Source organism: Mauremys mutica, chromosome 1 (assembly GCF_020497125.1).
Source record: "Mauremys mutica isolate MM-2020 ecotype Southern chromosome 1, ASM2049712v1, whole genome shotgun sequence".
Classification (NCBI taxonomy): Eukaryota; Metazoa; Chordata; order Testudines; family Geoemydidae; genus Mauremys; species Mauremys mutica.
In genome coordinates, this window is record NC_059072.1 from 371586465 (window position 1) to 371613116 (window position 26652).

A 26652-nucleotide genomic window follows, 5' to 3' on the forward strand; every position below is an offset into this window, starting at 1 on the left:
GGGGGTCGGGCTGCACGTGCCCCTGGGGTTCAGGTGGTATAGCCTCCGCAGCAGGCGGCGAAGGGGCCGGTCGGCTGATCATCGCCTCTGGAACCCTGCGCTCGGACGCGAGGGGTCTTGGGGAGAAGTGCACCCCCTGTGCCTCATACTGGGCCCATGGAACCCAGAAGCCCCACGGCTGTGCCCCTTGAGGATGGCCCTGCGGGGTGGGTGGCAGGAGTCCGTATCCCTCCGTCCCAGAAGCGAACGACGCGGGACGGGATGGCCATGGAGGTGCCGGGGCGCTGACGGAATGCGCTGCGGAGTGAGGTAGTCCGTCCCCGGATGGCAGCGAAGAGCGATGCTGGTCCGCTCGGTACCGGGACGGCGACCGGGAGTGACGTCCGTCACGGTGCCGGGAGCTCGACCGGTGCCGGGAGCTCGACCGGGATTGAGACCTCCGGTGCCGGGAGCGCCCGCGCGAGTCGCGGTGCCGGGACGGTGACCTCTGGCGGTGCCGACGCGATGGCGACCTGGACCTCGTGCGGCGCCGGGAGTACGACCGGTACCGCGATGACGAGCGGTACCGGGACTGCGACCGACTTTTCGACGGCGATCGGTACCGTGATGGCGAGCGGTGCCGAGATCGCGAGCGACGGGACGGAGATCTGCCACGGGACCGGGAACGTGATCGGGACCGGGTGTGCCGTCCATGTCGTCTGTCCAGCGAGGGCGGCTGGGTCATTCTGGCCAGCTTTCCCGCCGACACGACAGCCCGCACCGGCGGTGCCGGGGGCCGGAGGCTCGGTGCCTCTATGAGCCGAATCAGCTCACGCGCCTCAGAGAATGTCTCCGGCGTCGAAGGCAGCCGGGGCTCAACCACGGACGGTACCGGGGAGCGTGGCGGTGCTGGACTCGACGGGCCTTGCGGCGCCGGAGTCAAAGGTCCAGTGCACGGCTTGTGCACGGTCACCGCGGGGGCCGCAAGTGGCGCAACCGCTTTTGCCGAGTCCTCAGCGCGAGCCTGCGCCAGTGCCTTCGCCAGCCTATGTTTTTTCAAAGGCGAAAGCGAGCGGTGCCGAGACTTTGTAGCCGCTTTCTGAGGCTTCGGTGCCGTGGAGCCGGAGCGGCTCGGTGCCGCCGGTGCGCTCTGCACCGAGGAAGCTCGCGGTGCCGGCGCGGACGGTGCCGGTGGCTGAAGCGACGCTTCCATCAAGAGCTGCTTCAAGCGGATATCCCGCTCTTTTCGAGTCCGCGGTTTAAATGTAGAACAGAGCGAACACTTATCTGTTCTATGCCCTTCGCCCAGGCAACGGAGGCAGGCGTCGTGTGGGTCTCCGACGGGCATAGGCCTCTGGCACTCAGCGCAGGACTTAAAGCCCGGTGCTTTGGGCATGAGCCCGCACCGGGTGAGGCAAAAGGGGAAACCCCCCCCTTTTACCTTATCTATTAACACTAACTATCTAACTAACTAACTGTAAAACTAATCACTAAACTAACTATATACAAACAACAAGCGAGAGCTAGGGTCGTGGAGGACAAAGAGCACTCCACAGTTCCAATTGGCCGTCACGGGCGGTAAGAAGGAACTGAGGAGCGGATGGGCCGGCTGGGGTATATATTCAGCGCTATAGCGGCGCCACTCCAGGGGGCGCCCAGCCGGCCCGCCGGAGTTGCTAGGGTAAAAAAGTTCCGAGATGCCGTGCACGCACGGCGCGCACACCTAACTGGAATGGATAGGAGCAATCACTCGAAGAAGAATCCAAGGTCGCGCCTATAAAGTCCAGCCTCTGCGTGGGAACCAGGGTGGATTTGTCCACGTTGAGCAGCAGGCCGAGGCTCGTGAACAGGTCCTGTGCCACTCGCACATGCTCCCTGACTTTTTCCCTGGAAGCCCCTTTCAGGAGCCAGTCGTCCAGGTAGGGGAACACGTGGAGCCCTTGGCGCCGGAGGTGGGCGGCTACCACTGCCATGCACTTCATGAACACTCGAGGTGCTGTGGAGAGGCCGAAAGGAAGGACCGCGAACTGGAAGTGTCGACGGCCCGCCACAAAGTGGAGGAATTGTCTGTGCGGAGGGAATATGGCTATATGAAAGTAAGCGTTTTTCATGTCGAGGGCAGCATACCAGTCCCCGGGGTCCAAGGAGGGGATGATGGTCCCTAGGGAGACCATCCGGAACTTTAACTTCAAAAGGAAATTGTTGAGGCCACGGAGGTCGAGGATCGGCCTGAGACCTCCTTTTGACTTCGGGATTAGAAAGTAACGGGAGTAAAACCCTCTGCCCCAATCTTTCTTTGGTACCTCCTCCACTGCTCCGATGCTGAGGAGTGTCTGCACCTCTTGCAAGAGGAATTGCTCGTGAGAGGGGTCCCTGAAGAGGGACTGGGAGGGAGGACGGTAAGGCGGGGTGGAAGCAAACTGGAGGTGGTATCCGTGCTTCACGGTGCGCAGGACCCAGACATCTGAAGTCAATAGGGACCACGCAGGGAAAAAATAAGAGAGGCGGTTGGAGAACAGGGGGGAAGGATCCCAAACTGGGAAAGGTATGCTGTCCCCGGGCGTGCCTTCAAAAGGACGTCTTCGGGTCCGGCTGCGGCTTAGAGGCGCCGCGATTTTGGCCTGATTGAGGGCCGGAATAGCGCCTGCGGCCTCCTCGTCCTCAGCGTCTGCTAAAGTCTTGTCCATGTCTAGGGACAGAGTAGGGACGGAAGTGTTGAGGACGGTAAGTGCGGCGCTGGGTGACAGGCGTATGCATACCGAGGTTATGCATAGTAACCCGATTGTCTTTTAGGCTCTGAAGCCTAGAGTCAGTTTTCTCCGAAAATAGGTCCTTTCCCTCAAAGGGCAAATCTTGAATGGTGTACTGGAGTTCAGGTGGAAGGGTGGAAGCCTGCAACCAAGAGATGCGCCTCATGGTAACACCTGCTGCCAAGGTTCGGACTGCGGAGTCAGCCGCATTCAGGGAGGCCTGCAAGGATGTTCTAGCCACCTTCTTTCCTTCCTCCAGGAAGGCCTTGTACTCCTGGCGGGAATCCAGGGGAAGCAACTCCCGGAACTTCGCCATCTCCATCCAGGTATTATAGTCATAATGACTCAGCAACGCATGCGGATTTGCAACTCGGAGTTGCAAGGCGCCCGCTGAGTATACTTTACGGCCCAGGAGGTCCATCCTTCTGGCCTCTTTGGACTTCGGTGCGGGGGCCGGTTGACCATGGCGCTCCTTATCATTTACCGACTGGACGACTAGGGAGGAGGAAGGAGGGTGCATGTAAAGGTACTCATACCCCCTGGATGGCACCATATATTTCCGCTCGACCCCCTTAGCCGTCGGTGGAATTGAAGCCGGCGATTGCCAAAGGGTATCTGCCTTGGCCTGGATAGTCTTAATGAATGGCAGGGCCACTCTTGTGGGTGTGTCCGCTGCCAAGATGCTGCACACAGGGTCCTCAACCTCTGGGACCTCCTCTATCTGTAGGCTGATATTTAGGGCAATCCGCCGAAGGAGGTCCTGATGAGCAGCAAGGTCGACTGGAGGTGGACTCGAGGATGACGCGCCCGCCACTGCCTCGTCAGGCGAAGAGGAGGACGATATCCCGGGGGCCAGGACATCCGGTATCTGCTCCTCGAGCTGAGGTCTGTGCGGTTCCTGCTCAGGAGGCACCGGGGAGACGACTGGAGGTGGCAACTGGGCGTCCCCGCCTGCTGGTGGAGGGCGACTAATTGTGGCCTCGGGGGCCCGACGGTCCGAGGCGGCGGCTCGTGATGGAGCAATGGGAGCACCTTGGGCCTGATGGTACGCCCAAGGTGTCCAAAAGGGCCACTGCTGGCTACTCTGCGTATCAGGCTGCGGTTCCTGAAACAGGCCCTCCGGTATGTCTGCCTCCGGGTCTTGTGAATAGTAGCTCCCCATGTGCGAGGAAGCCGAGGGATGCCTGGACGGCCATGGTGGGGCGGATAGGCCTTCAGCCGACGTTCCCACCGACTTGGTACTTTTCCGCACCAGGGAGCGGTGCCGGGAGAAACTGCGGTGCCGAGAACGGGACTGGGACCTGCGACCGGCTCGGTGCCGGGAGGTCGACCTGGACCTGGTGTATCGGCGCCTGGAGCGGCTTCTAGAGGAACGGTGCCGTGACCTCGACTGGTGCTGGGAGAAGTACAATGGCAACCGGGATCTAGAGTGGTGCCGCGAGTCTGAGAACGCTAGGGAGGTGAAGGTCAGCTAAGCTGCACTCCACTGTTCCAACGACCGACACGGGCGGTAAGAAGGAACTGAGGAGTGGGTGGGTCGGCTGGGGTATATATCCGCGGCCATGGTGGCGCCACTCCAGGGGGCGCCCAGCCGACCCACTGAGTTGCTAGGGTAAAAGTCTTCCGACGAACGTGCACGCAACGCGTGCACGCCTACATGGAATGGATATGAGCAATCACTCGAAGAAGAAACGGAGGTACCTCCTGTGCGGAGGAAAAATGGCGATATGAAAATATGCGCCCTTCATATCGAGGGTGGCATACCAATCTCCAGGATCCACTGACGGGATAATGGTCCCCAGGGATACCATATGGAACTTCAACTTTACCATAAACTGGTTGAGTCCTCGCAGGTCTAGGATGGGTCTGAGACCACCCTTTGACTTGGGGATTAGGAAATAACGGGAGTAAAACCCCTTGCCCTTTTCGTTCTTTGGCACCTCCTCTATAGCCCCCATGGCGAGGAGCGACCGCACCTCTTGCAAGAGGAATTGCTCATGAGAGGGGTCCCTGAAGAGGGACAGGGTGGGAGGGTGAGGTTGAAACAAATTGGAGGTGGTATCCATATTCCACCGTGCATAGGACCCAGAGATCCGAGGTTAACTGGGACCACGCTGGGAGGAAGTAGGAGAGACGGTTGGAGAAGGATCCTGGCCTATAATTGGTACGCCGTCCTCGGGCGCACCTTCAAAAGTTAGATTTTGGTCCCGCTGGTGGTTTGGAGGGACCTTGATTTTTGCCCCTTTGGGGTCCTGATTGGTGTCTACGCCCACCTCGGCCGCGCCGCCTGTCAAAGTCCTGCCTGTTTCTAGGCACAAAATACGGACAGGGAGGTTGGGGGTGGAAGGGTCTGCGTTGGGTCACTGGCGTGTGCATGCCTAGCGAACGCATTATGACCCTATTGTCTTTCAGGCTTTGCAGCCTAGGGTCAGTCTTCTCCGAGAAGAGGCCTTTACCATCGAACGGCAAGTCCTGGATGGTGTACTGCAACTCGGGTAGAAGGTTGGAAACCTGAAGCCATGAGATACGCCTCATGGCAACACCTGAGGCCAGAGTCCTGGCTGCTGAGTCGGCTGCATCGAGCGAGGCTTGGAGGGAAGTTCTGGCCACCTTTCTTCCTTCCTCCAAGAAGGCAGCGAACTCCTGGCGGGAACCCTGAGGGAGTAGTTCCGTAAATCTCCCCACCTCCGCCCATGTGTTGTAATTATAGCGGCTGAGGAGGGCTTGTTGATTCGCCACCCAGAGCTATAAGGCGCCCGCCGAGTACACCTTACGGCCAAGCAGGTCCATTCACCTACCCTCCTTAGATTTTGGGGCTGCCGCCTGCTGGCCATGGCATTCCCTCTCATTAACTGATTGAACGACCAGTGAGCAGGGAGAAGGATGGACATATAAATACTCGTACCCCTTAGAGGGTACCATATATTTACGCTCGACTCCCCTGGCCGTAGGTGGGATGGAGGCCGGCGATTGCCATATAGTGTCTGCATTGGCTTGAATGGTACGAATAAATGGTAGGGCCACTCTGGTGGGAGCATCAACCGACAGAATGCTCACCACCAGGTCCTCCACCTCTGGGACCTCCTCTACCTGGAGGTTCATGTTGAGTGCTACCCTCCTGAGGAGGTCCTGGTGGGCCCTCAGGTCGATTGGAGGAGGACCCGAGGAGGATGTCCCTGCCACCGCCTCGTCTGGAGAAGAGGAAGAGGAGACACCTGGGACGAGAGGGTCCTGCGTGGCCTCTTGCTCCTGAGCAACCTCCTGCTCCAGTGGGACTGGGGAGTCTGGTGGGTGGACTGGAGCTTCCTCCGTACCAGCGGGAGGTGGACGGCTGATTGTCGCCTCTGGCACCCGGTGCTCTGATGGTGCCGAGCGGGATGGGACTACTGGTGCCCCTTGGGCCTGGTGGTACGCCCAAGGCGTCCAGAAGGACCACTGGTGTGGGCCTAGGTCCTGGGCCTGTGCCTCTTGGAAGACCCTGGTGGGCACATCAGACTCGCGGTCCTGCGCATAATAGCTGTCTGCGCGGGACGACTCTGAAGCGTGCCTGGAAGGCCATGGAGGAGCGGAGAGGCCTTGAGCAGAGTCCATGTCTCTAGCAGGCCTAGCTCTACTCAGCACCGGATACCGGTACCGGGAGGCATACCGATACCGGGAACGAGATCAGGACCTGCGATCGGAGCAGTGCCGGGAGGTCGACTGTGATCTCGAGGCTCGGCGTCGGAAGCGGCTACGGGAGTCACGGTGCCTGGAGCAGTGCCGGGAGCTGGAGCGGTGCCAAGAATACCAGGCCGGTGACTGGGATGCCGACCGGAGCCGCGAGTGCGACCGGTACCGCAGAGGAGAACGGTGCCGGGACTGCGAGCGGCGATGGGAGCGGGAGCGCCGTCGGGACCTGGAACATCTGCGGGACCGTGATCTAGAACGGTGCCGGTCTGCTGTGCCGACAGAGGGTGGCCGAATCAAGGCCGGCTTGCCTATAGACTGTATCGCCCGCACCGGCGGTGCCGGGGGCGGAGGCAGCGTCGATTTTGTCATCAAAATCAGATCCCTCGCCGTTGAGAACGTCCCCGGCGTGGACAGGATATTAAGCTCTACCACGGGTCTAGCCGGGGAGCTGACAGGCACCGGACTCGACGGCCCTTGTGGGACCGGAATCAACGGTGCAGACATCGTCAGTGCCGCGGCGGGTGTCAGCGCCGGGCGGTCCGACTTGGACAAGCTCTCTGGCTGCGGTGCAGGTGGCACGGAAGCAGCAGGAGTCTTAGTCTTTCTCGACCTCGGGGAGAGGGAGCAGCATCGAGCCGGCCTCGGTGCCGGCGACGGGTGGTGCCGAGGAGCCTTGGCCATACTGGCGCGGTCCGGTGCCGAGGAGGTGCTTCTGTCCGAAGAGTGACCAGCGCTCGGTGCCGAAGGCTGAGGGGTGAGAGCCGCCTCCATGAGGAGCTGCTTTAGTCTAATGTCCCGCTCCTTTTTTGTTCTTGGCTTAAAAGCTTTGCAAATGTGGCACTTAGCTGTCAGGTGCGACTCCCTGAGGCACTTCAGACAGGAGTCATGCGAGTCTCCTGTCGGCATCGGCCTGCGGCAGGCCGAGCACGGTTTGAAACCCGGTGAACCGGGCATGGGCCCCGGCACCGGGTGCGGGGAAGGGGCTATTCCCCAAATCCCTCTTAACTATTATTATACTAAATATACTATAAAGTAATAAACTAAAGTGAACTATATAAAAAGTTTTTAACTATATACACAACAAGGAACGAGAGAACTACGAGTAGCTAGGGAAGTGGAGGTCAGCTAAGCCGCGCTCCACTGTTCCAACGACCGACACGGGCGGTAAGAAGGAACTGAGGGGCGGATGGGTCGGCAGGGGTATATACCCGGTGCTATAGCGGCGCCACTCCAGGGGGCGCCCAGCCGACCCACCGAATGTTGCTAGGGTAAAAATCTTCCAACGAACGTGCACGCAGCGCGCGCACACCAAATTGGAATCGATATGAGCAAGCACTCGAAGAAGAAACAGTGTTGTAAAATTTAAAAATGAAATTCTAATTAGCATAGGCACCGACTCCTTGGGTGCTCCAGCCCTGGAGCACCCACGGGGAAAAATTAGTGGCTGCTCTGCACCCACCGGCAGCTAAGCTCCCTGCCCCATCCCACCTCACCGCCTCCTCCCTGAGTGTGCCAAACAGCTGTAGCAAGCTCCGTGAGGGAGCGGGGAGGAGTGGGAATGTGGCACGTTCAAGGGAAGAGGCAGGGCCGGGGCAGGGATTTGGGGAAGGAGTCAAATAGGGGCAGGGAAGGGATGGAGCTGGGGTGGGGACTTTGGGGAAGGGGTTGGAATGGGGTCGGGGTGGGGGCAGGGCAGGGCTGGGGGCAGAAGGGGGTCGAGCACTCACCGGCGCTCATTAGAAGTCGGCGCCTATGCTAATTACTGTGTTTTTCTTCTATTTAAAGGTCTGAGTTTTACAATATCCATTTCAGGCTGTAAAAGAAACACCCACCCCCACACACAGGCTTTGGTTTGCTTCTATCTCTAGTATTTCTCCAATATATAGACAATAGCAATTTAAGCATCAAAACCAACTTTTTTAAATACCCATTTTAAAAACAATGTTTAAAAGCCAATTGCAGAAATTTACCTTCCATCACAGGGTAAAGGGATACTGACATATGGTTAGTCTGTTTCCCGCCATGGGTATTTAAGATTTTTACTTCATTTGATTCTACATTTTCTTTCACATATAGTGCTACTCCCCACCCTGCACGACCTGTTCTGTCCTTCCGATATATTTTGTACCCCGGAATGATTGTGTCCCATGGACTGAGAGCAATCAACCAGGTCCCCGCGATGGTGACTGTCAGAGAGCATTTTCTAGAATTTATTGACATTGATGATACTACAGGAGCTGGTATGACAAATGTGCTTCTTAAAAAGCTGGAAGACACGGGAATTGCGATAGCTGATGTGAGAGGTCAGGGCTATGATAATGGTGCCAACATGAGAAGAAAGAACAGGAGTGCAGACATGGATCTGAGAGTTAAACCCTCAAGCTTTTTTTGTCCCATGCAGTTCTCATTCATTGAACTTGGTGGTCAGTGATGCAGCATCAGCTTCTAGTGAGGCTGCTAAATTTTTTAATGTAATTCAAAGCATCTATGTATTTTTCTCTGCATCAATTCATTGATTTCAATTTTGAAGCAACATCTGGGAACATCCTCTCTGACATTGAAACCACTGAGTGCCACACAATGTGAAAGTCGAGTGGAGGCGATAAAGACTATCAAACATCAAATTGGGAAGATAGATGATACCATAGTTGCCATTATGGAGGATAATGCTATGACAGGAACTGTTCGTGGGAGAACAGTGGCAGAGAGAAATGGAATCACCAGAAACATACATAACTTCAAATTTTGGTGTGGCTTAGTGTTGTGGCATGACATACTGTTTGAAATAAATGTTGTAAGCAAGAGACTCCAAAGGTGTTGACCTTGATATATCTGGAGCAATGGAACAAATGGACAAAGCAAAGTCATACCTACAATCTTAACGGTCAGATGAGGGATTTCAAAACGTTCTGAGGAGTGCACAGAAGTTGGCAGAGGAAGCTTCACACTGAAGCTATTTTCCCACCCGTTCAAGAATACAAGGTCACCGAAGAAGAAATTTTGATTACGAGGCATGGGATAATCCCATAAGAGACCCCAAACAACAATTCAAAGTTGAATTCTTTAACCAGGTGCTAGATTGTGCAATACAGTTAGCTGAACAACATTTCATGCAGCTCAAGGAACACAGCAGTATATTTGGGATGTTGTAGGATATTCCAAAACTCCACACTATACCTGAAGAAGACCTACACCACCAATCCAGGGCACTAAAAACAGTGTTGACACATGATGACATGCACGATATTGATACGAGCGATGTAGGGGATGAACTGAAAGCCCTTTCAAGATATATTTCAGCAGGATCAACTCCAAAGGCTGTTCTGGAACATATATGCACAAATAAGATGACCACCCTCTTTCCAAATGCTTTTGTTGCTCTGTCCATACTTCTAACACTTCCTGTAACAGTTGCCAGTGGAGAATGCAGCTTCTCCAAGCTGAAGTTAATAAAAACACATCTACACTCCACAATGACACAGGAGAGGCTGGTCGGCCTTGCAACCATCTCAGTAGAGCATGAGCTGGCCCAGATGGTGGACCTTCAGGAAGCAGTTCAAATCTTTGCAACCAAGAAGGCATGGAAAGCACCACTTTGATTATTCAAACAGATAAAAATGTTGGTGTTTACTATGCAGACAAGAAAAGTTACATTTTCTGTTCAGGCATTTGAAAGTTAAGTGGAGAAAGAAGTGGTTCGGGACTATTTAGAAAACCTGGACGAGCACAAGTCCATGGGGCCGGATGCGCTGCATCCGAGGGTGCTACAGGAGTTGGCGGATGTGATTGCAGAGCCATTGGCCATTATCTTTGAAAACTCATGGCGAACGGGAGAGGTCCCGGATGACTGGAAAAAGGCTAATGTAGTACCCATCTTTAAAAAAGGGAAGAAGGAGGATCCGGGGAATTACAGGCCAGTCAGCCTCACCTCAGTCCCTGGAAAAATCATGGAGCAGGTCCTCAAGGAATCAATTCTGAAGCACTCAGAGGAGAGGAAAGTGATCAGGAACAGTCAGCATGGATTTACCAAGGGCAAGTCATGCCTGACTAACCTAATTGCCTTCTATGAGGAGATAACTGGCTCTGTGGATGAGGGGAAAGCAGTGGACGTGTTATTCCTTGACTTTAGCAAAGCTTTTGACACGGTCTCCCACAGTATTCTTGCCAGCAAGTTAAAGAAGTATGGGCTGGATGATTGGACTATAAGGTGGATAGAAAGCTGGCTAGATCGTCGGGCTCAATGGGTAGTGATCAACGGCTCCATGTCTAGTTGGCAGCCGGTTTCAAGTGGAGTGACCCAAGGGTCAGTCCTGGGGCCGGTTTTGTTCAATATCTTCATTAATGATTTGGAGGATGGCGTGGACTGCACTCTCAGCAATTTTGCAGATGACACTAAACTTGGAGGAGTAGTAGATACACTGGAGGGTAGGGATAGGATACAGAGGGACCTAGACAAATTAGAGGACTGGGCCAAAAGAAACCTGATGAGGTTCAACAAGGACAAGTGCAGAGTCCTGCACTTAGGATGGAAGAATCCCATGCACTGTTACAGACTAGGGACTGAATGGCTAGGAAAAGACGGTTACTCACCGTAGTAACTGTTGTTCTTCGAGATGTGTTGCTCCTATCCATTCCAGTTAGGTGTGCGCGCCGCACGTGCACGGCTCTTCGGAAGACTTTTACCCTAGCAACACTCGGTGGGTCGGCTGGGCGCCCCCTGGAGTGGCGCCGCTATAGCGCAGGATATATACCCCTGCCGACCCATCCGCTCCTCAGTTCCTTCTTGCCGGCTACTCCGACAGTGGGGAAGGAGGGCGGGTCTGGAATGGATAGGAGCAACACATCTCGAAGAACAACAGTTACTACGGTGAGTAACCGTCTTTTCTTCTTCGAGTGATTGCTCCTATGCATTCCAGTTAGGTGATTCCCAAGCCTTACCTAGGCGGTGGGGTCGGAGTTAGATGCTGCAGAATGCAAACTTCTGTGCCAAAGGCTGCATCATCTCTGGACACTTGGGCCAATGAGGCAAAGGTGTGTACTAGCTGCACGACACATCCCCTGAAAGGGTATGTGGGCCAAGAAGGCAGCAGGGAAGCCTGAGCCCTGGTGGAATGTGCAGTAAGGTGGCTCCATGGAACATGGGCTAAACACAGGAGGCGCAGATGCACCAGTCATCGAAGATGAAATCCTCTAGGAGGAGACAGGTATGCCCCTCGTCCGGTATGCCAGTACGATGAAGATTCGGGGGGCGTTACGCAAGGGCTTTGTCCGCTCGATATAGATTGCGGACGCCCTACGGACGTCTAGGGAGGGCAATTGTTGCTCTCCTTGCGATGAGTGTGGCTTCGGAAAGAAGACCGGAAGGAAGCTATCCTGGATGATATGAGAGGCTGACACCACCTTTAGGGAGGAAGGCCGGACATGGTCACAACTGCACTTGTCCTTGAGAGACACAGTATACCGTGGGTCCATCGCGAGCACCTGAAGCTCGGAGACTCGTCTGGAAAGGCTACAAAGAAGACTGCCTTCCAGGACAGGTATGCCAGCGAGCATGTCGTCAGTGTCCCGAATGGGCAATCATAAAACTGGCGAGAACCAGGTTGAAGACCCAGGTTGTGGCGGGGGCCAACCGGGGGGGTATAACACTCCAAGTCCTTGAGGAATCTAGAAACCACAAGGCGTAAGAATACGGAGCGGCCACTCCCCGCTGGGTGGAAGGGAGAGATGGCTGCCAAGAGTGCCCTTAATGAGGGCCGCGCCATGTGCTGCTGTTTGAGACCAGAGGTAGTCCAAGACGGACTGGATCGGGACCTCGGCGGGAGAAACATTGTGCGTTTCGTAGCAGCAGGAGAAACGCTTCCACTCTGCCAGATACGTTAACCGAGTGGAGGATCTCCTATCACCCAGGAGAATCCTGTAGAGCCGAGGCAGAACAATGTAATTCGGATCGGTTTAGCCACACAGCAGCCCTGCTGTGAGGTGCAGGGATTACCAGTCTGGGTGGTGAAGCTTGCTGCGATCCCGTGAAATGGGGTCTGGGCCAAGAGGTAGGGAAATAGGGTTGGCTACCGACAGGGGTAGCGACCTGGTGTACCAGTGCTGCCTGGGATACGCTGGAGCGATCATGATCAGGTGCGCTCTGCCCCTGCGGAGCTTTAGCAGGGCCCTGCAAGCCAGTGGGAACGGTGGAAATTGGACAGCCGATGGGTCATCCATGGCATCAGAGACCTCTCCAAGACTGAGCCCGGGGAGAGGTCTTGGAATGAGGAGGACTTCTCTCTGTTTTCGCTCTCGCGGGAGCGAAGAGGGCTATGCGGGGAAAGACCCACTTCCAAAAAACGGAATGGATACCGTCCGGAGGGAACGACCACTTGTGAGACCGGAAGGATCTGCTGAGGCGATCCGCCAGCTGAAAAGCCTGGCATACAAGGCAGACTGCTCCCAGCTCTCGGACACTGATGCGTAAGGCCAGCTCTTGGGCCGACCAAAGGCCGTGAGTGCAAAGCTGACCCAGGTGAGCACGCAGCCGAGAGATGGGGTGTCCGTCATGAGGGACCCCGAGGGGTGAATGGAACAGCATCCCTGGATACACCAGGGAGGGCACTGACTCTCAGTCGAGGGAGCCTAGGATGCTCAGGGGGAACGAGACAACCAGGGTGGTATCTCTGCCCAGGTGGCACACCCAGGTGACCCACGATTGGAGTGGACAGAGGCGAAGCCTGGTATGTTTGGAAACAAACGCGCAGACAGCCACGTGACTCAGGAAACCTAGGCCTGGGCGAGCCAAAGTTGCCGGGAAGGTCCGTAGACCTTGTACAATTGTTACCACCGCATGAAACCAAGGCTGAGGTAAGCAGGCTCTGGTGAGATTGGAGTCCAGGGTGGCTCCAATGAATTCTATTCCCTGTGTGGGAACCAGAGTGGATTTTACCATTGATGATCAGGCCTAGACACCGGAATAGGTCCGTGTCGATGCCCACAGGACTGGTACTTGGGCTGGGAGGTCCCTCGAACGAGCCAATGTGGAAGAGAAATGGGGACATGAAAATACGCGCCCGTCATATCGAGGGCGGCATACAGTCTCCGGGATCCAAGGGTGGGATGACGGTCCCCCTGGGAACCATGCGGAACCTATCCGCAGCGTGAACTTGTTGAGGACCCGCAGGTCTAGGATATGTCTGAGACCTCCCTTCGCCTAGGGGATTAGGTTTCGTCCCTAGGCACCTCCTGTATAGCTCCGATGAAGAGGAGCGTCCGCACCTGTTGCAAGAGGAATCGCTCATGAGAGGGGTCCCTAAGAGGGACGAGGATGGTTAGAAGGACCTTAACCTTGAGGGCCTGATTGACGCCCACGACCGCATAAGTGACGCCTGCTGGCAAAGTCTTGTCTTTGTCTAGGCGCAGGGTAAGAGCAGTGAGGCTGGGGACGGAAAGGTGGCGCTAAGCACCGCCGTGTGCATGCTAATAGAGAGCGGAAAGTGACCCTGCTGCCCTTCCGGCTTTGAAGCCTAGGGCCAGGTTTCTCAGAGAACAGGCCTTTGCCAGAGCCGGGCAAGTCCTGTATAGTGGACAGCAGCTGCGAGGGAAGGCTCGATAACCGGAGCCAGGAAATGCGCCTCATGGCCACACCCGAGGCCAGGGTCGTGGCAGCGAAGTCAGCTGCATCCAACTAGGCCTGGAGGGAAGCTCTATCCAGCTTCTTCCCTCGATCCAGGAGGGCATCGAACTCTTGACGTGAGTTCTGAAGAACCGACTCTGTAAAGTTGCCCACCGCCACCCGTAGTAGCGGCTAAGCAGGGCTTGCTAGTTTGCTACACAAAATGGCAGGGCCCCCGCTGAGTACATCGTACGGCCCCGTAAGACCAGTCGCCTAGCCCGCTAGGATTTAGGAGCTGGTGCCTGCTGGCCATGGCGTTCCATCCCATTGAGGGACTGGACGACAAGGGAGTGGGGGGGGGGGGTTAGATGTACCTAGGTACTCGTACCCCCTGGATGATGCTATGCACTTGCATTCCGATCAGAGGAGGGCCCGAGGAGTATGTTCCTGCCCCCGCCTCAGCTGGGGAGGAGGAAGAAGAAAGGCCAGGGACAAGCGGGTCCTGTGTGGGCTCGCACTCCTGGACGACCTCCTGATCCGGTGGGATCTGGGAGCCCGGTGGCTGAACCGGGGCTTGCTCCGTACTGGTCGCAGGGGGACGGCTAATTACCGCCTCTGGCACCCAGAGCTCCGACGGAACGGAGCGAGATGGGAGCACCGGTATGCCTGTGGCGTGGCAGTACGCCCATGGTGACTAGAAGGACCTCTGATAGGTCTCCTGGAAGACTCTGGGGGGCACATCGGAAAAGAGAGTACTGCGCATATGAAGTGTCCGCACGGGGCAACACTGATGCGTGGCTGGATGGCCCTAAAGGAGCTGAAGAGCCTTTGGTAGAATCCCCTTCTCTAACTGACGTCGCTCGACTCGGCACCGGGGATCGGTACCGGGAGACATACCGGTACCGAGAACGAGACCTGCCACCGGAGCTGTGCTGGGCGGTAGACCGAGAGCGCGAGGCTCGACGTCCAGGAGTGGGTACGGGAGTCTCGGTGCCTGGGGCGGTGCCGGGGGCGGGATCGGTGCCGAATGTACCGGGCCAGCGAACGTGACGCTGGCCAGTGCCGCGAGTACTAAAGGTACCGCAATGGAGAACGGTGCCGAGACCACGAGCGGCGTCGGGACCTCGATCGGTGACGGGACCGAGAACGTCTGCGGGACCGCGATCGGGGACGGTGCCGCTCTGCGGTGCCGACGCAGGGTGGCGTGAGCAAGACAGGCTCGCCAAAAGACCATAAAACCCGCACCGGCGATGTCGGGGGTTAAGCAGCGCAGGCTCTGCCCTTGCCATCAACTCCCTCGCTGTGGAATGTTCCCAGCGTGGAGGGAATAGTGAGCTCGACCACAGCTCGCGCCGGGGAGTATTCAGGTGTTGGACTCGACGGCTCTTGCGAGGCCGTAGTCCACGGTGCTGATACTGTCGGTGCCGAAGCAGTCACCGGTGCCGGGCAGCCCAACGTAGTAGAGCGCTCGGGCTGCGGAGCGGGCCGCTCAGACGCCGCTGAAAAGCGAGCTCGACCACGGTTCGTACCGGGGAGCTTTCCAGCACCGGACTCAACAGCTCTTGCCTGGCCGGAGTTAACGGTGTGGATATTGTCGGTGCTGCGGCAGACATCGGTGCCGGGCGATCCGACTGAGCATAGCGCTCGGCTGCGGAGCAGGTGGCTCGGACGCAGCTTCATAACGAGCTCGACCACGGTCCGTACCGGGGAGCTCTCCAGCACCGGACTCGACGGCTCTTGCCTGGCCGGAGTTAACGGCGCGGATATTGTCGGTGCCGCGGCAGACATCGGTGCCGGCGAACCGACTGAGCGTAGCGCTCGGCTGCGGAGCAGGCGGCTCGGACACAGCGTCTTAGCGAGCTCGACCATGGTCCGTACCGGGGAGCTTTCCAGCACCGGACTCGACGGCTCTTGCCTGGCCGGAGTTAATGGCGCGGATATTGTCGGTGCCGCAGCCGACCTCGGTGCCGGGCGATCCGACTGCGCATAGCGCTCGGCTGCGGAACAGACGGCTCAGACGCAGCGTCATAGCAAGCTCGACCACGGTCCGTACTGGGGAGCTTTCCGGCACCGGACTCGACGGCTCTTGCCTGGCCGGAGTTAATGGAGCGGATATTGTCGGTACCGCGGCAGACATCGGTGCCGGGCGATCCGACTGAAAAGGACCTAGAGGTTACAGTGGACAAGAAGCTGGATATGAGTTAACAGTGTGCCCTTGTTGCCAAGAAGGCTAATGGCATTTTGGGCTGTATAAGTAGGGGCATTGCCAGCAGATCGAGGGATGTGATCATTCCCCTCTATTCAGCACTGGTGAGGCCTCATCTGGAGTACTGTGTCCAGTTTTGGGCCCCACACTACAAGAAGGATATGGAAAAATTGGAAAGAGTCCAGTGGAGGGCAACAAAAATGATTAGGGGGCTGGAGCACATGACTTATGAGGAGAGGCTGAGGGAACTGGGATTGTTTAGTCTGCAGAAGAGAAAGATGAGGGGGGATTTGATAGCTGCTTTCAACTACCTGAAAGGGGGTTCCAAAGAGGATGGATCTAGACTGTTCTCAGTGGTACCCGATGACAGAACAAGGAGTAATGGTCTCAAGTTGCAGCGGGGGAGGTTTAGTTTGGATATTAGGAAAAACTTTTTCACTCAGAGAGTGGTGAAGCACTGGAATGGGTTACCTAGGGAGGTGGTGGAATCTCCTTCCTTAGAGGTTTTATGGTCAGGCTTGACAAAGCCCTGGCTGGGATGATTTAGTTGGGAATTGGTCCTGCTTTGAGCAGGGGGTTGGACTAGATGACCTCCTGAGGTCCCTTCCAACCCTGATATTCTATGATTCTATGATTAACATTTTTGAACAAGGTATTATAAGTTGTTAGTTCTCCTTTATTGGGGTGGGTAGTAGAGCAGTACCATGAGAGGAGCAGAACAGGAAGAAGGCAGAATTGAGACCTTTCAAAGTTTTGGCCCAAGCGAGACGGCATGGGAGCGTCATTTGAGCTCCCCATGGGCTGGCCTTGGGACCCAGATGACAAGACAGAGTGGCATACCCAAGGGGACCGTCTGGGACTCAGCGTTCAGGCTGTTATAGTATCAGAGGGGTAGCCGTGTTAGTCTGGATCTGTAAAAGCAGCAAAGAGTCTTGTGGCACCTTATAGACTAACAGACATTTTGGAGCATAAGCTTTCGTGGGTGCATCCGACAAAGTGGGTATTCACCCATGAAAGCTCATGCTCCAAAACGTCTGTTAGTCTATAAGGTGCCACAAGACTCTTTGCTGCTTTTACAGGCTGTTATAAGTACCTGAGGGGTTCACACTGGTTCATTAATTGGTGAAATCGAAGTACAGAACTCACACCCAGCCCAACTTTGGTGATGTTGGCCAACCTAATCATTTCAAATTATGATTTGTAAGCAAGATCTAAATGAGCTCTCTCTGACAGCTAGTGATGAGCTGGGGGCTAGGGGGAAAGGCTTCAGGACCAGGCTGTATTTACATTCACACCTAGTCTACCTAGGTATCCAGCAAACAGAGTTGTGTTGCCCAAGTGATAGATTTTGGCTGGGGTTGGGTTACAAATCACTTGAATGCGGGGGTGGGGAATGAAATGTTATTCTTACTGTATGAGTAAAGGGCAGTAGAACTGTACTTAGCCTGTGCTGATTGAGGGCATCAAGAGAGAGGGTGGGACAGGTGTTTTGCTTGATGGTCTGCCTGAGTCACAAGTACTATTTGACCTGCCCGTCTGCACTGCTTAAACACAGAACTGATTAGGCTCCATAGATCAGGGTAGGCAAACTACAGCCCAGGGGCTGCAGCCAGCCCTTCAGACATTTTAATCCGGTCCTCGAGCCCCTGCCGGGGAGCAGGGTTGGGGGCTTGCTCCGCATAGCTCCTGGAAGCAGCAGCACATCCCTCATCCAGGTCCTATGCGTAGGGACAGCCATGGGGGCTCCGCACGCTGCCACAAGCACTACTTCCACAGTTCCCATTGGCCAGCAAACGGGGCCAATGGGAGGTGCAGGGGTGGTGCCTGCAGACGGGGCAGTGCACAGAGCCACCTGGCTGCTCCTCCGCATAGGAGCCAGAGTGGGGACATGCCACTGCTTCCGGGAGCTGCTTGAGGTAAGTACTGCCCAGAGCCTGCACCCCAGACCTGCTCCCGTACCCCAACCCCCTGCCCCAGCCCTGATCCCCCTTCCACTCTCCAAATCCCTTGGTCCCACTGTGACGATGCGGTTCTGGCGGGACCCAATTGAGAGTGCCAATTCAGGACCAATTGCTCAAACAGGGCAGTTACAGCCCTAGGCTGGGGTTTTTCTACCTCTAAGGCAAACCAAACCAGCCAGACAAAAAGGACTTCGGTTTCACCCCACTGGCTAACCACAAGTCACACAAGCAATTTCCTTAGACACTCCAGTCTCCCAGTATCACCACCAGTGCCACTCATCCTGGGGATGAATGATTATGAAAATCAGCACCCCAATAAAAGAAAAAGGTTCTCTAGATTCCAAAGAATCAAGCCCCAGACCCAGGTCAATATACACATCAGATCTTACCCACAAATCACGCTGTTGCCAATCCTCTAGAATCTAAAATCTAAAGGTTTATTCATAAAGGGAAAAAGGTAGAGATGAGAGCTAGAATTGGTTAAATGGAATCAATTACATACAGTAATGGCCAAGTTCTTGGTTCAGGCTTGTAGCACTGATGGAGTAAACTGCAGGTTTAAATCAAGTCTCTGGAACATCCCCCGCTGGGATGGGTCATCAGTCCTTTGTTCAGAGCTTCAGTTTGTAGCAAAGTCCCTCCAGAGTTAAGAAGCAGGATTGAAGACAAGATGGAGATGAGGCATTAGCCTTTTATAGACTTTTCCAGGTGTAAGAACCTCTTTGTCCTTACTGTGGAAAATTACAGCAAAATGGAGTCTGGAGTTACATGGGCAAGTCCCTGCATATTTGCTGAGTTACAAGGTGTATCTGCCTTCTCTCCATGGGTTAATTGTGTAGCTGACGGTCCTTAATGGGCCATCAAGCAGGCTAGGCAGAGCTAACACCAACTTGTCTGGAATGTTTCCCAGAAACACAGCACAAACTTGAAATACAGACAGTATAGATCCAATACTCATAACTTCAACTACAAAGTGATACATGCACACAGACAGCATAATCATAACCAGCCACCCATAACCTGGTTTTAGACACCTTATATGACCCCCTTTACATAAGATTTGGTGCCACTACAGGACATTGGTTGCAAACCATGTTCTATATGGTCCCAGTTTATATCAATAACGGTACACCCACCCTCATGCAACCCAGAGCCCTCAACCCCCACCCCCACCCCAACCCCCTGCCCCAGCCCGGAGCCACCTCCTGCCCCCTGAACTCCTAATTTCTGGTCCCACCCCAGAGCCCTTACCCCCAGCCAGAGTCCTCACTCCCTCCCTCCCACACCTCAACCTCCAATTTTGTGAGCATTCATGGCCCACCATACAATTTCCATACCCATATGTGGCCCTCCCTAAAAAAAGTTTGCCCACCCTAGCCATAGACAGTCTTTTGTTTTGTTAAGTGACCAGTAGAGCTGGTAATCAGGTCTAAGCACTTAGACCTGCTGTGGGACAGTGTTTCTGTGGAAGAGGCGGCCCAGTCTGCACTAGCAGCGGGGTTCCCACACTGAGAGCTCAGCTGAAATCACTGAGAGCTGGGTGGAACCTCAAGAAACCAACTCGCAGAGGTCACAGTGGCAGGTGGCAGCAGAAGGTGACTGCGCAGGGCCATTGGCAATAGAGCAATGAAGTGAAAGGTGGCTCAATGAACAGTGACCAGAGCGAACAGTGAGCAGCTGGAGGAATGAGCAAGGTGCCTTCTTGCCCCCCCACCTGGGTGCTGAACTCATGTGAAAGCACCTCTGAACTCTGAGTCTCCTCTGACCAAGGACAACACCGGTGAGTGTTAATGAGGCTCTTAAGAATGCTGGAAACACAACACAGTTCATGCGAACAAACATGGCTGTGGCATCATACTCTCTACTTAAGCAAGAGATACCACACACTACAAACTGGAGGCCAATGTTAAGTGTATTGTCACTTGTTCATCCTGAAGTTGAACACTGGTTCCGAACAAGACAGCAAATGCTCACTATCTTTCTGCAAGAAACTCAACTGACTGGCTTGAAGCATGTGGTGCAACAGTGAAAGACTCAGCAAAGAATCCTGTGGCACCTTATAGACTAACAGACGTTTTGCAGCATGAGCTTTCGTGGGTGAATACCCACTTCTTCGGATGCAAGCAGTGAAAGACTCGACAGTTGAAAAGGTGAAGAACTCTCTCACCACATTCAAAAAATTTGCATACATGGCTGATGAATGCACCGATGCAAATGGACATCAAGTATTAAGTCATCTTGATGTCAGTGGTAGGCCAGTAGATGCATTTCTAGATGTTCAAGTTATAGAAGACACATCGACTGCATCTGTGACAACCCACATCTTAGAAGAGTTAAATGCTTGTCAGTTGGACCCCAAACAGATGGCTGCTTGTGCATTTGATGGAGCTGCAAACTTCTCTGGAAGACATGGTGGAGTACAAGCTTTGCTCAGAGAAAAGTGTAACCCTAATCTCTCCTATACACACTGCAGAGGCCATCTACTCCAACTAGCGCTAGTACGAGCTGCAGACTCTTCAAAAGACATTTAAAAAGCTATAAATTTAATTTCCATTATATTCTTTTTTCAGCAAGAGTCCAAAAAGACTGAGTGTCTTGGAAAATATAGGTTTCAGAGTAGCAGCCGTGTTAGTCTGTATCCGCAAAAAAAACAGGAGTACTTGTGGCACCTTAAAGACTAACAAATTTATTTTAGCATGAGCTTTCGTGAGCTAAAGCTCACTTCTTCGGATACATAGAATGGAACACACAGACAGGAGATATTTATACATACAGAGAACATGAAAAGGTGGAAGTATGCATACCAACAGGCAGACTTCCACCTTTTCATGTTCTCTGTATGTATAAATATCTCCTGTCTGTGTGTTCCATTCTATGCATCCGAAGAAGTGAGCTTTAGCTCACGAAAGCTCATGCTAAAATAAATTTGTTAGTCTTTAAGGTGCCACAAGTACTCCTGGTTTTTTTTTGGAAAATATAGAAGATACACTGGGACTGAAGTTCAAATTAGTCCAACCTGGGAAAAAACTCTGGCTTTCTAATGAGTGATCCTTAGCTGTTGTCTTAAAATTACTCCAGCCATTATTACTGTCTTTGGAAAGAACCGTATATACTCGTTCATTAGCCCGTTTGTTTATAAGCCAACCCCCCAAGATGGTTAGATAAAAATAGCAAAAACTGTATGACCCTTTCATAAGCCGACCCTATATTTCAGGGGTTGGCAAACTTTGGCTCCCAGCCATCAGGGTAAGCCGCTGGAATGTCAGGACATTTTGTTTACTTGGAGCATCTGCAGACATGGAGCCCCTCAGCTCCCTGTGGCCGCAGTTCGCCATTCCCAGCCAATGGGAGCTGCGGGAAGTGGCGTGCCAGGTAAACAAAACGACAATGTATTAGATATTCAATTAAATGATTCCATAGAGTTTAAAATCATCAATTTTTGGTGTAGACCCATTTATAAGCCCACCACCGCTCTTTGATGTGTCACTTTTTCGATTATTTACGGTATCTACCAAGATGGGATGGATCTAAGTAGTGAGGCTGGTGGATTACTTTTTCTACTATGTTCAGAGAAGACTATTGCCATTCTCTCTCTCGCTCATAAGTCTACTGTTGAAATCACTTGGGTCATTAAACAATTCCATCCAGGCATCTGCTACAACAGTAGTAGATCTTTGTCCAGCAAAAGCTACATTTGGATCAATCCGAGAGCTATCCATTGAACAAGTACTGGAAGAAGCAAAGACTTCAGTCCAGAAGTTGACTAATGAAGGCATTTATATTGAATCCTTAAGTGAAGAGGACAGGAGGTGTTTGTTAAGACAACTGAAAAAGTACACAGACTTGATTCTTAAAAATCTACAACAGCAACTTCTAGATTCTACTCAACCTCTACATAGCTTTTACAGATCCCTGTCCTATAAAACACTGACAGTTGAGTGGAATGAGGCACTACCAGCAATGGGGCTGCCATGTGCTCAGGACAGAATAGAGAATTTGAACACAGAGTGGAATATCATACGACGAATGAATAAAGATTTGACTTCAACTTATTTTTTATCATCACTAGTGGCTCGAACCGATCTTTGTATTATGTTTCCTGGGATGAAAGAAGTAGGAATTCATCTCTTGCTACTCCCAGTCACAACAGCTACAGTTGGGCGTTCTTTTTCATCACTGAATAGAATTTTGTGTTCTGTAAGAAGTCGCCTTCTGCTTGATCATGTGAATGAACTAATGAGCATATCAATTGAAGGAATGGAAGTACCGGACACATGAGACGCCACCAAAGATGAACGTGTTGCATTCAAGAAGTTCATTAACAGAGTTGTGCAAAATTATAACAAGAAATCAAGAAGGATGTAGATGTAGTGCTTCATAGAAGGCTTGAGTAGCCAACTTTAATTTGTGTGATGATTTTAAAACATGAGCTAAATCTAATAAAATAGTCATGAAACATTTTTCAGTTTTTACTATGGTGCCATACAGCCCACCTTCACCCTCACGGTCTCACCCCTCATCGGCCCTGACACATCTCCCCCCGCACCCGGTAAATTCAAACACCCCTCCTAATTTCAATTCCTGGGGAAAACACTGGTAAGACAGCCAGACATCTCCATCTCATGAAGACTTCTATTTCAGACCCAACGCCTTTCTGGAAGATGGTTTAGCTCAGAGGTCCCCAAACTGTGAGGTGTGCCCCCTTAGGGGGGGACAGAGGAACCTTGGGTGGGGCAGCAGGGCCTAGGCCAGTCCCCACGGGCAGCGGGAAGGGGTGCTACCCAGCCCCTCCTCACCCCCAGCTCTGATCTGGCCCCACCCACAGCTGCATCCCCACCCAGCTCCCAGCCCCGCACCTGGCCCTGGCCCCAGTCTCCGGCCCGGCTGCTGCTCTGCTCCCAAACCTGGCCCTGCCCTCAGCCTTGGCTGCTGCTCTGTTCCCGGCCTGGGGGCAGGGGCAGGGGCAGGGCTGGGAGCATAGCCGCACCGAGCTGTGGGCCCAGCTGCCAGTCCCCACCGCAGTCTGGCCCCAGACCCACCCCCGGCTGTGGCCCCAGCCTCAGTTCTCTTACTCCGTCCACATCCCTCATGGCCACGGCTCCAAGGGGCGCAGACAGGGGATAAGGGGGTGGCATGGCCCTCCAAAGTTTGGAGGCCGCTGCTTTAGGTAAACACAAGTGACTGGGTTCAGTACAGGGGGAACTGGGCAGGAATCTCTGGCCTGTGCTATCAGTAGGTCAGACTAGGCGACCTAATGGTCCTGTCTGGCCTTCAACTCTTTGAATCTATGCCAATGTCAGACTGAAAAGAGACAGGCCGAGGGCACGGAACACTCCGAGCCTCCAGCCTCCTCTTTCCTGCCTCACCTTCATGACGTTGCTGATGAACGCTGTGACTTCCTCCTGCACGATGGAGACCAGGTTCTGGCAGGTTAGGAGGTTCACCAGCTGGGCCAGGCTGCCCAGCCTCTGCATCCAGAACTCGGCTTCCTTCAGCCTCCTCTCCAGGTCCCTGTAGTGGACTCTCTGCTTATACAGGGACTCCTTGGTGACGTAGAGCTTGTAGCGCTGCACTTGGGTCTGCAGCCCGTGCACTGTCTTGTAGGTGTCATCCCGCACCTGCAAGGACATGGACACAGCAGGGCTGAGCAGGCAGGTTCCCTGCACAGACCCATCTCCCTGTCGGTGCTCAGGGTGGGATGGGGAAGGAGTGAAGGGAGCTGCCCAAAGCTCTCCCCGCTGTGGAGCCCCACATTATTCCAGGAGACTCTTTCTTGCTGCTCTGGGATGGAGAGAGAGGGTCTGTGATAGAAACAATCGAGCATGGCAGAAGCACTGTTCCCTGGTTTGACTGGGGAACACAACCCTGAGAGCTCCCAGAGCTTTCCCAGCCAAAGCAGGAGCTTAAAACCTTGAATTGTAGGGTCTATAGGGCAGGCGTGGAGCTTCCATGGGAGAGGAGGACCTGTGTAGGGGAAACTCCCAGCGCTGGAGGAGCACTACAGGGAGCAGGGCAGGAGCACTGGCTGTGGGGTTGTAGAGCTCCTGGCTCTTCCCTGCAGGAGGAGCTGTAGGGAGCAGAGCAGTGGTGCTGGCTGCGTGGGGAGCTCCCATCAGAGGGCACTACAGGGAACAAGGCAGGAGCACTGGCTGTGGGGTTGTGCAGCTCTGACCCCTCCCAGCAGGAGACACTCAGTGAGAGAAGCCAAGGGGCACTGGGAGTACAGGGAGAGAACAAATGTGGAGGGTCTCCACAAGGCTCCAAACCTGCCTTACCAGCTCGAGAATGGCTGAGCAGAGGGTCAGGAACCTCCTAAGCAGGCCTCGGGCACGGCCATTCTCTTGGGCCAGGGCCCGCTGTAGCTCCGGGAAGGTGTAGCATTTGGAATCATCCTGGGGCAGCCAGTGCACAGATCTTAGCTCCTGCAGGAGTCTAGGAGGAAACAGGATCCATCAGGCAGGGCCATGGGGACAGCCAGCCTCCCTGGGCACTCAGCCCCAGGCAGTCGAGGGTAAGCGCAGGAGTGTAGAAGCCAGCAAGGGACCCCTCCTGGGGTCCAGTCCAGTAACCCTGAGCTCACTGGCTGGGGCCTCAACCCTTCCTCCCCAAGGCTCTGCTCACAGCACCCCTGGAGAGCTGACCCTAAGGTCAAATGTCCCCTGTGAGCCTGAAGGGAGCCAGCAGTGTGAAGAGAAATGGCCCCTGAAGGGAAGCGCCCCACAGAGGCTCCTCCGGCCCTTGCTTGGGGAGAAAGGACTCAGTGAGAACCACTGGAGAACCTAAAGAGGCGGGGGTGCTCTTCTGCATAACCCAGGATAAAAGGTATCAGGCATATTTAGGACAAAGAGGTGAAAGGTAAGTATTGCTGAATGTTGTAGCATCGCATGTTAACAAACCGGCTGAGCCTGTGTGTATGCTGCTGATGCTGATGTTTTGAAAATAACTGCAGAGTTTCCACACTAATGTCTATGAAAGATAGTAGATGCCACAAGGCAAACACTGCTAGTCAGGGTGAAATGTTCAAGACTTCCTTAAGGTAATCACCTGTGACTACCACGCTAAGGTGACGTAAATATTAATGAGTTAGCCTATGAAAGATGGGGCACCCCAAAAGTAGTGAGGTGTGGAAGTTCAAATACGGAAAAGGGGTTCAAACCTTCATAAATGTGTGTGAACCCCAGTGGGTGTATCCTGGCCTGCGTGCCTTGGCTGGGGGAAGATGCTCACTGGTGAGGACGATGATGATGAAGACTAACACCATTCTGTATGGGTCTCTCTCCGCTTTACCAGACTGCAGCGTGTGCATTGTTTGGTCGATTAATAAAGGAAATGATTGGGGAAAGAGCACTAGAGAGTCTCTGTGGTGCACCGTGGGGCCCCTTGTGTTGGTGACCTCTCTCCTGTAGGCTGTCTCGGAGGCTGGCCCTTGGGGTGGGAATTGGTTAAAGTAACCACAAGCTATAGATGCGGTTACATCCAGGGCCTCGGGCCTCCAGTGCAGGGTGTTCTCAGCTGGGATTCCAAGGGGAGCGGTGCCAGCCTGGACAGGGGCTGCTCTCAGTCAAGGTCCTGGCTGGGGCAGGGACACGCCTCCCCCCCACACAAACACACAGACATCTTCTCACCTGGAGATGTGGAGCAGTGCTGCTCCAAAGTGGGGCACAGCCAGGAGCAGGTGCTTGCCCAGGGCTTCCTGGCGTCTCAGCAGCTGCAGGTGCTTCACATTCTGCCACCAGCTACGGGGGAAGGAGGGTGAAACTAGGAGCTGTGCCATGCTGAGAGGAGGGGTTAGCTCAGGGAGGCGAGAGACACTGCACATCAACAAGGGGCTCCATGCCGACCTGCTGCTATTGGTCCCACCTTGCCCACATCCCTGGGCTCCAGCCCATGTCCCTGCAGCCAGAACCGTCAGGTGTAGATCCTGTAAGCTGTTAATGGGGGCCAGCCAACCTAATACCTCAGGTCCTGCCCCAACACATGCAATATAGGCCCCCTGCATCCAGGGCTCAGGCCACCAGGCCCCATCCTCTGAGCACAGTGTGGAGGTTGGGATCCTTCGCAGGTTCCTCTACAGTGCCCTTCAGCAAGGGGCACCCCACCACTCACCAGGCAAAGGCTTTGCGGACGAGGCAGTGCCTGAAGAAGGGGATGCACTGGAGTAGCTGCCACAGTGTGGCCTCTCGGTGCCACTCTCCAAGTGTCAGGGCCTCAGCACCTTCTTCAGGGTGCACATGCAGCACCCCAAAGGGGGAGAAGACATAGTGCTGGGAGTTGGCCTGGCGCTTAGGAACCACAACCAGGTCGTAGGGCCTGTATGGAGAAAAGAAAATACAAGGCCCTACATGGAAAGAGGAAGCTCCACCCATCCACACATACCCCTGCCCCTGCCATGGGGAGGCCAGCAAGGCACTGAGCCCTGCAGCACCACTGGGGGCACCAGGCCTGACATCCCAGAGGCTAACACAGCACTAGGGAAGTGCCTGGCAGGGG

At 54.3% G+C, this 26652-nt stretch overlaps 1 protein-coding gene across 16 annotated transcripts in view; it reads right to left on the reverse strand.

The window, feature by feature from the left end:
* The window catches only part of DNHD1 (dynein heavy chain domain 1), a 200898-nt gene that overhangs the window by 157776 nt on the left and 16470 nt on the right, over positions 1 to 26652 (reverse strand). For 15 of the 16 annotated variants that reach the window (XM_045025296.1, XM_045025318.1, XM_045025311.1 and 12 more), the window contains 4 exons: positions 26269 to 26472; positions 25788 to 25898; positions 24438 to 24594; positions 23529 to 23780 (listed from right to left, as the gene is read on the reverse strand). In XM_045025296.1, coding sequence (XP_044881231.1) covers positions 23529 to 23780; positions 24438 to 24594; positions 25788 to 25898; positions 26269 to 26472 — 724 coding nt within the window. Of the gene's footprint in view, positions 1 to 23528; positions 23781 to 24437; positions 24595 to 25787; positions 25899 to 26268; positions 26473 to 26652 lie in introns of those variants that run through there. The other variant, XM_045025396.1, reaches the window with a different exon arrangement.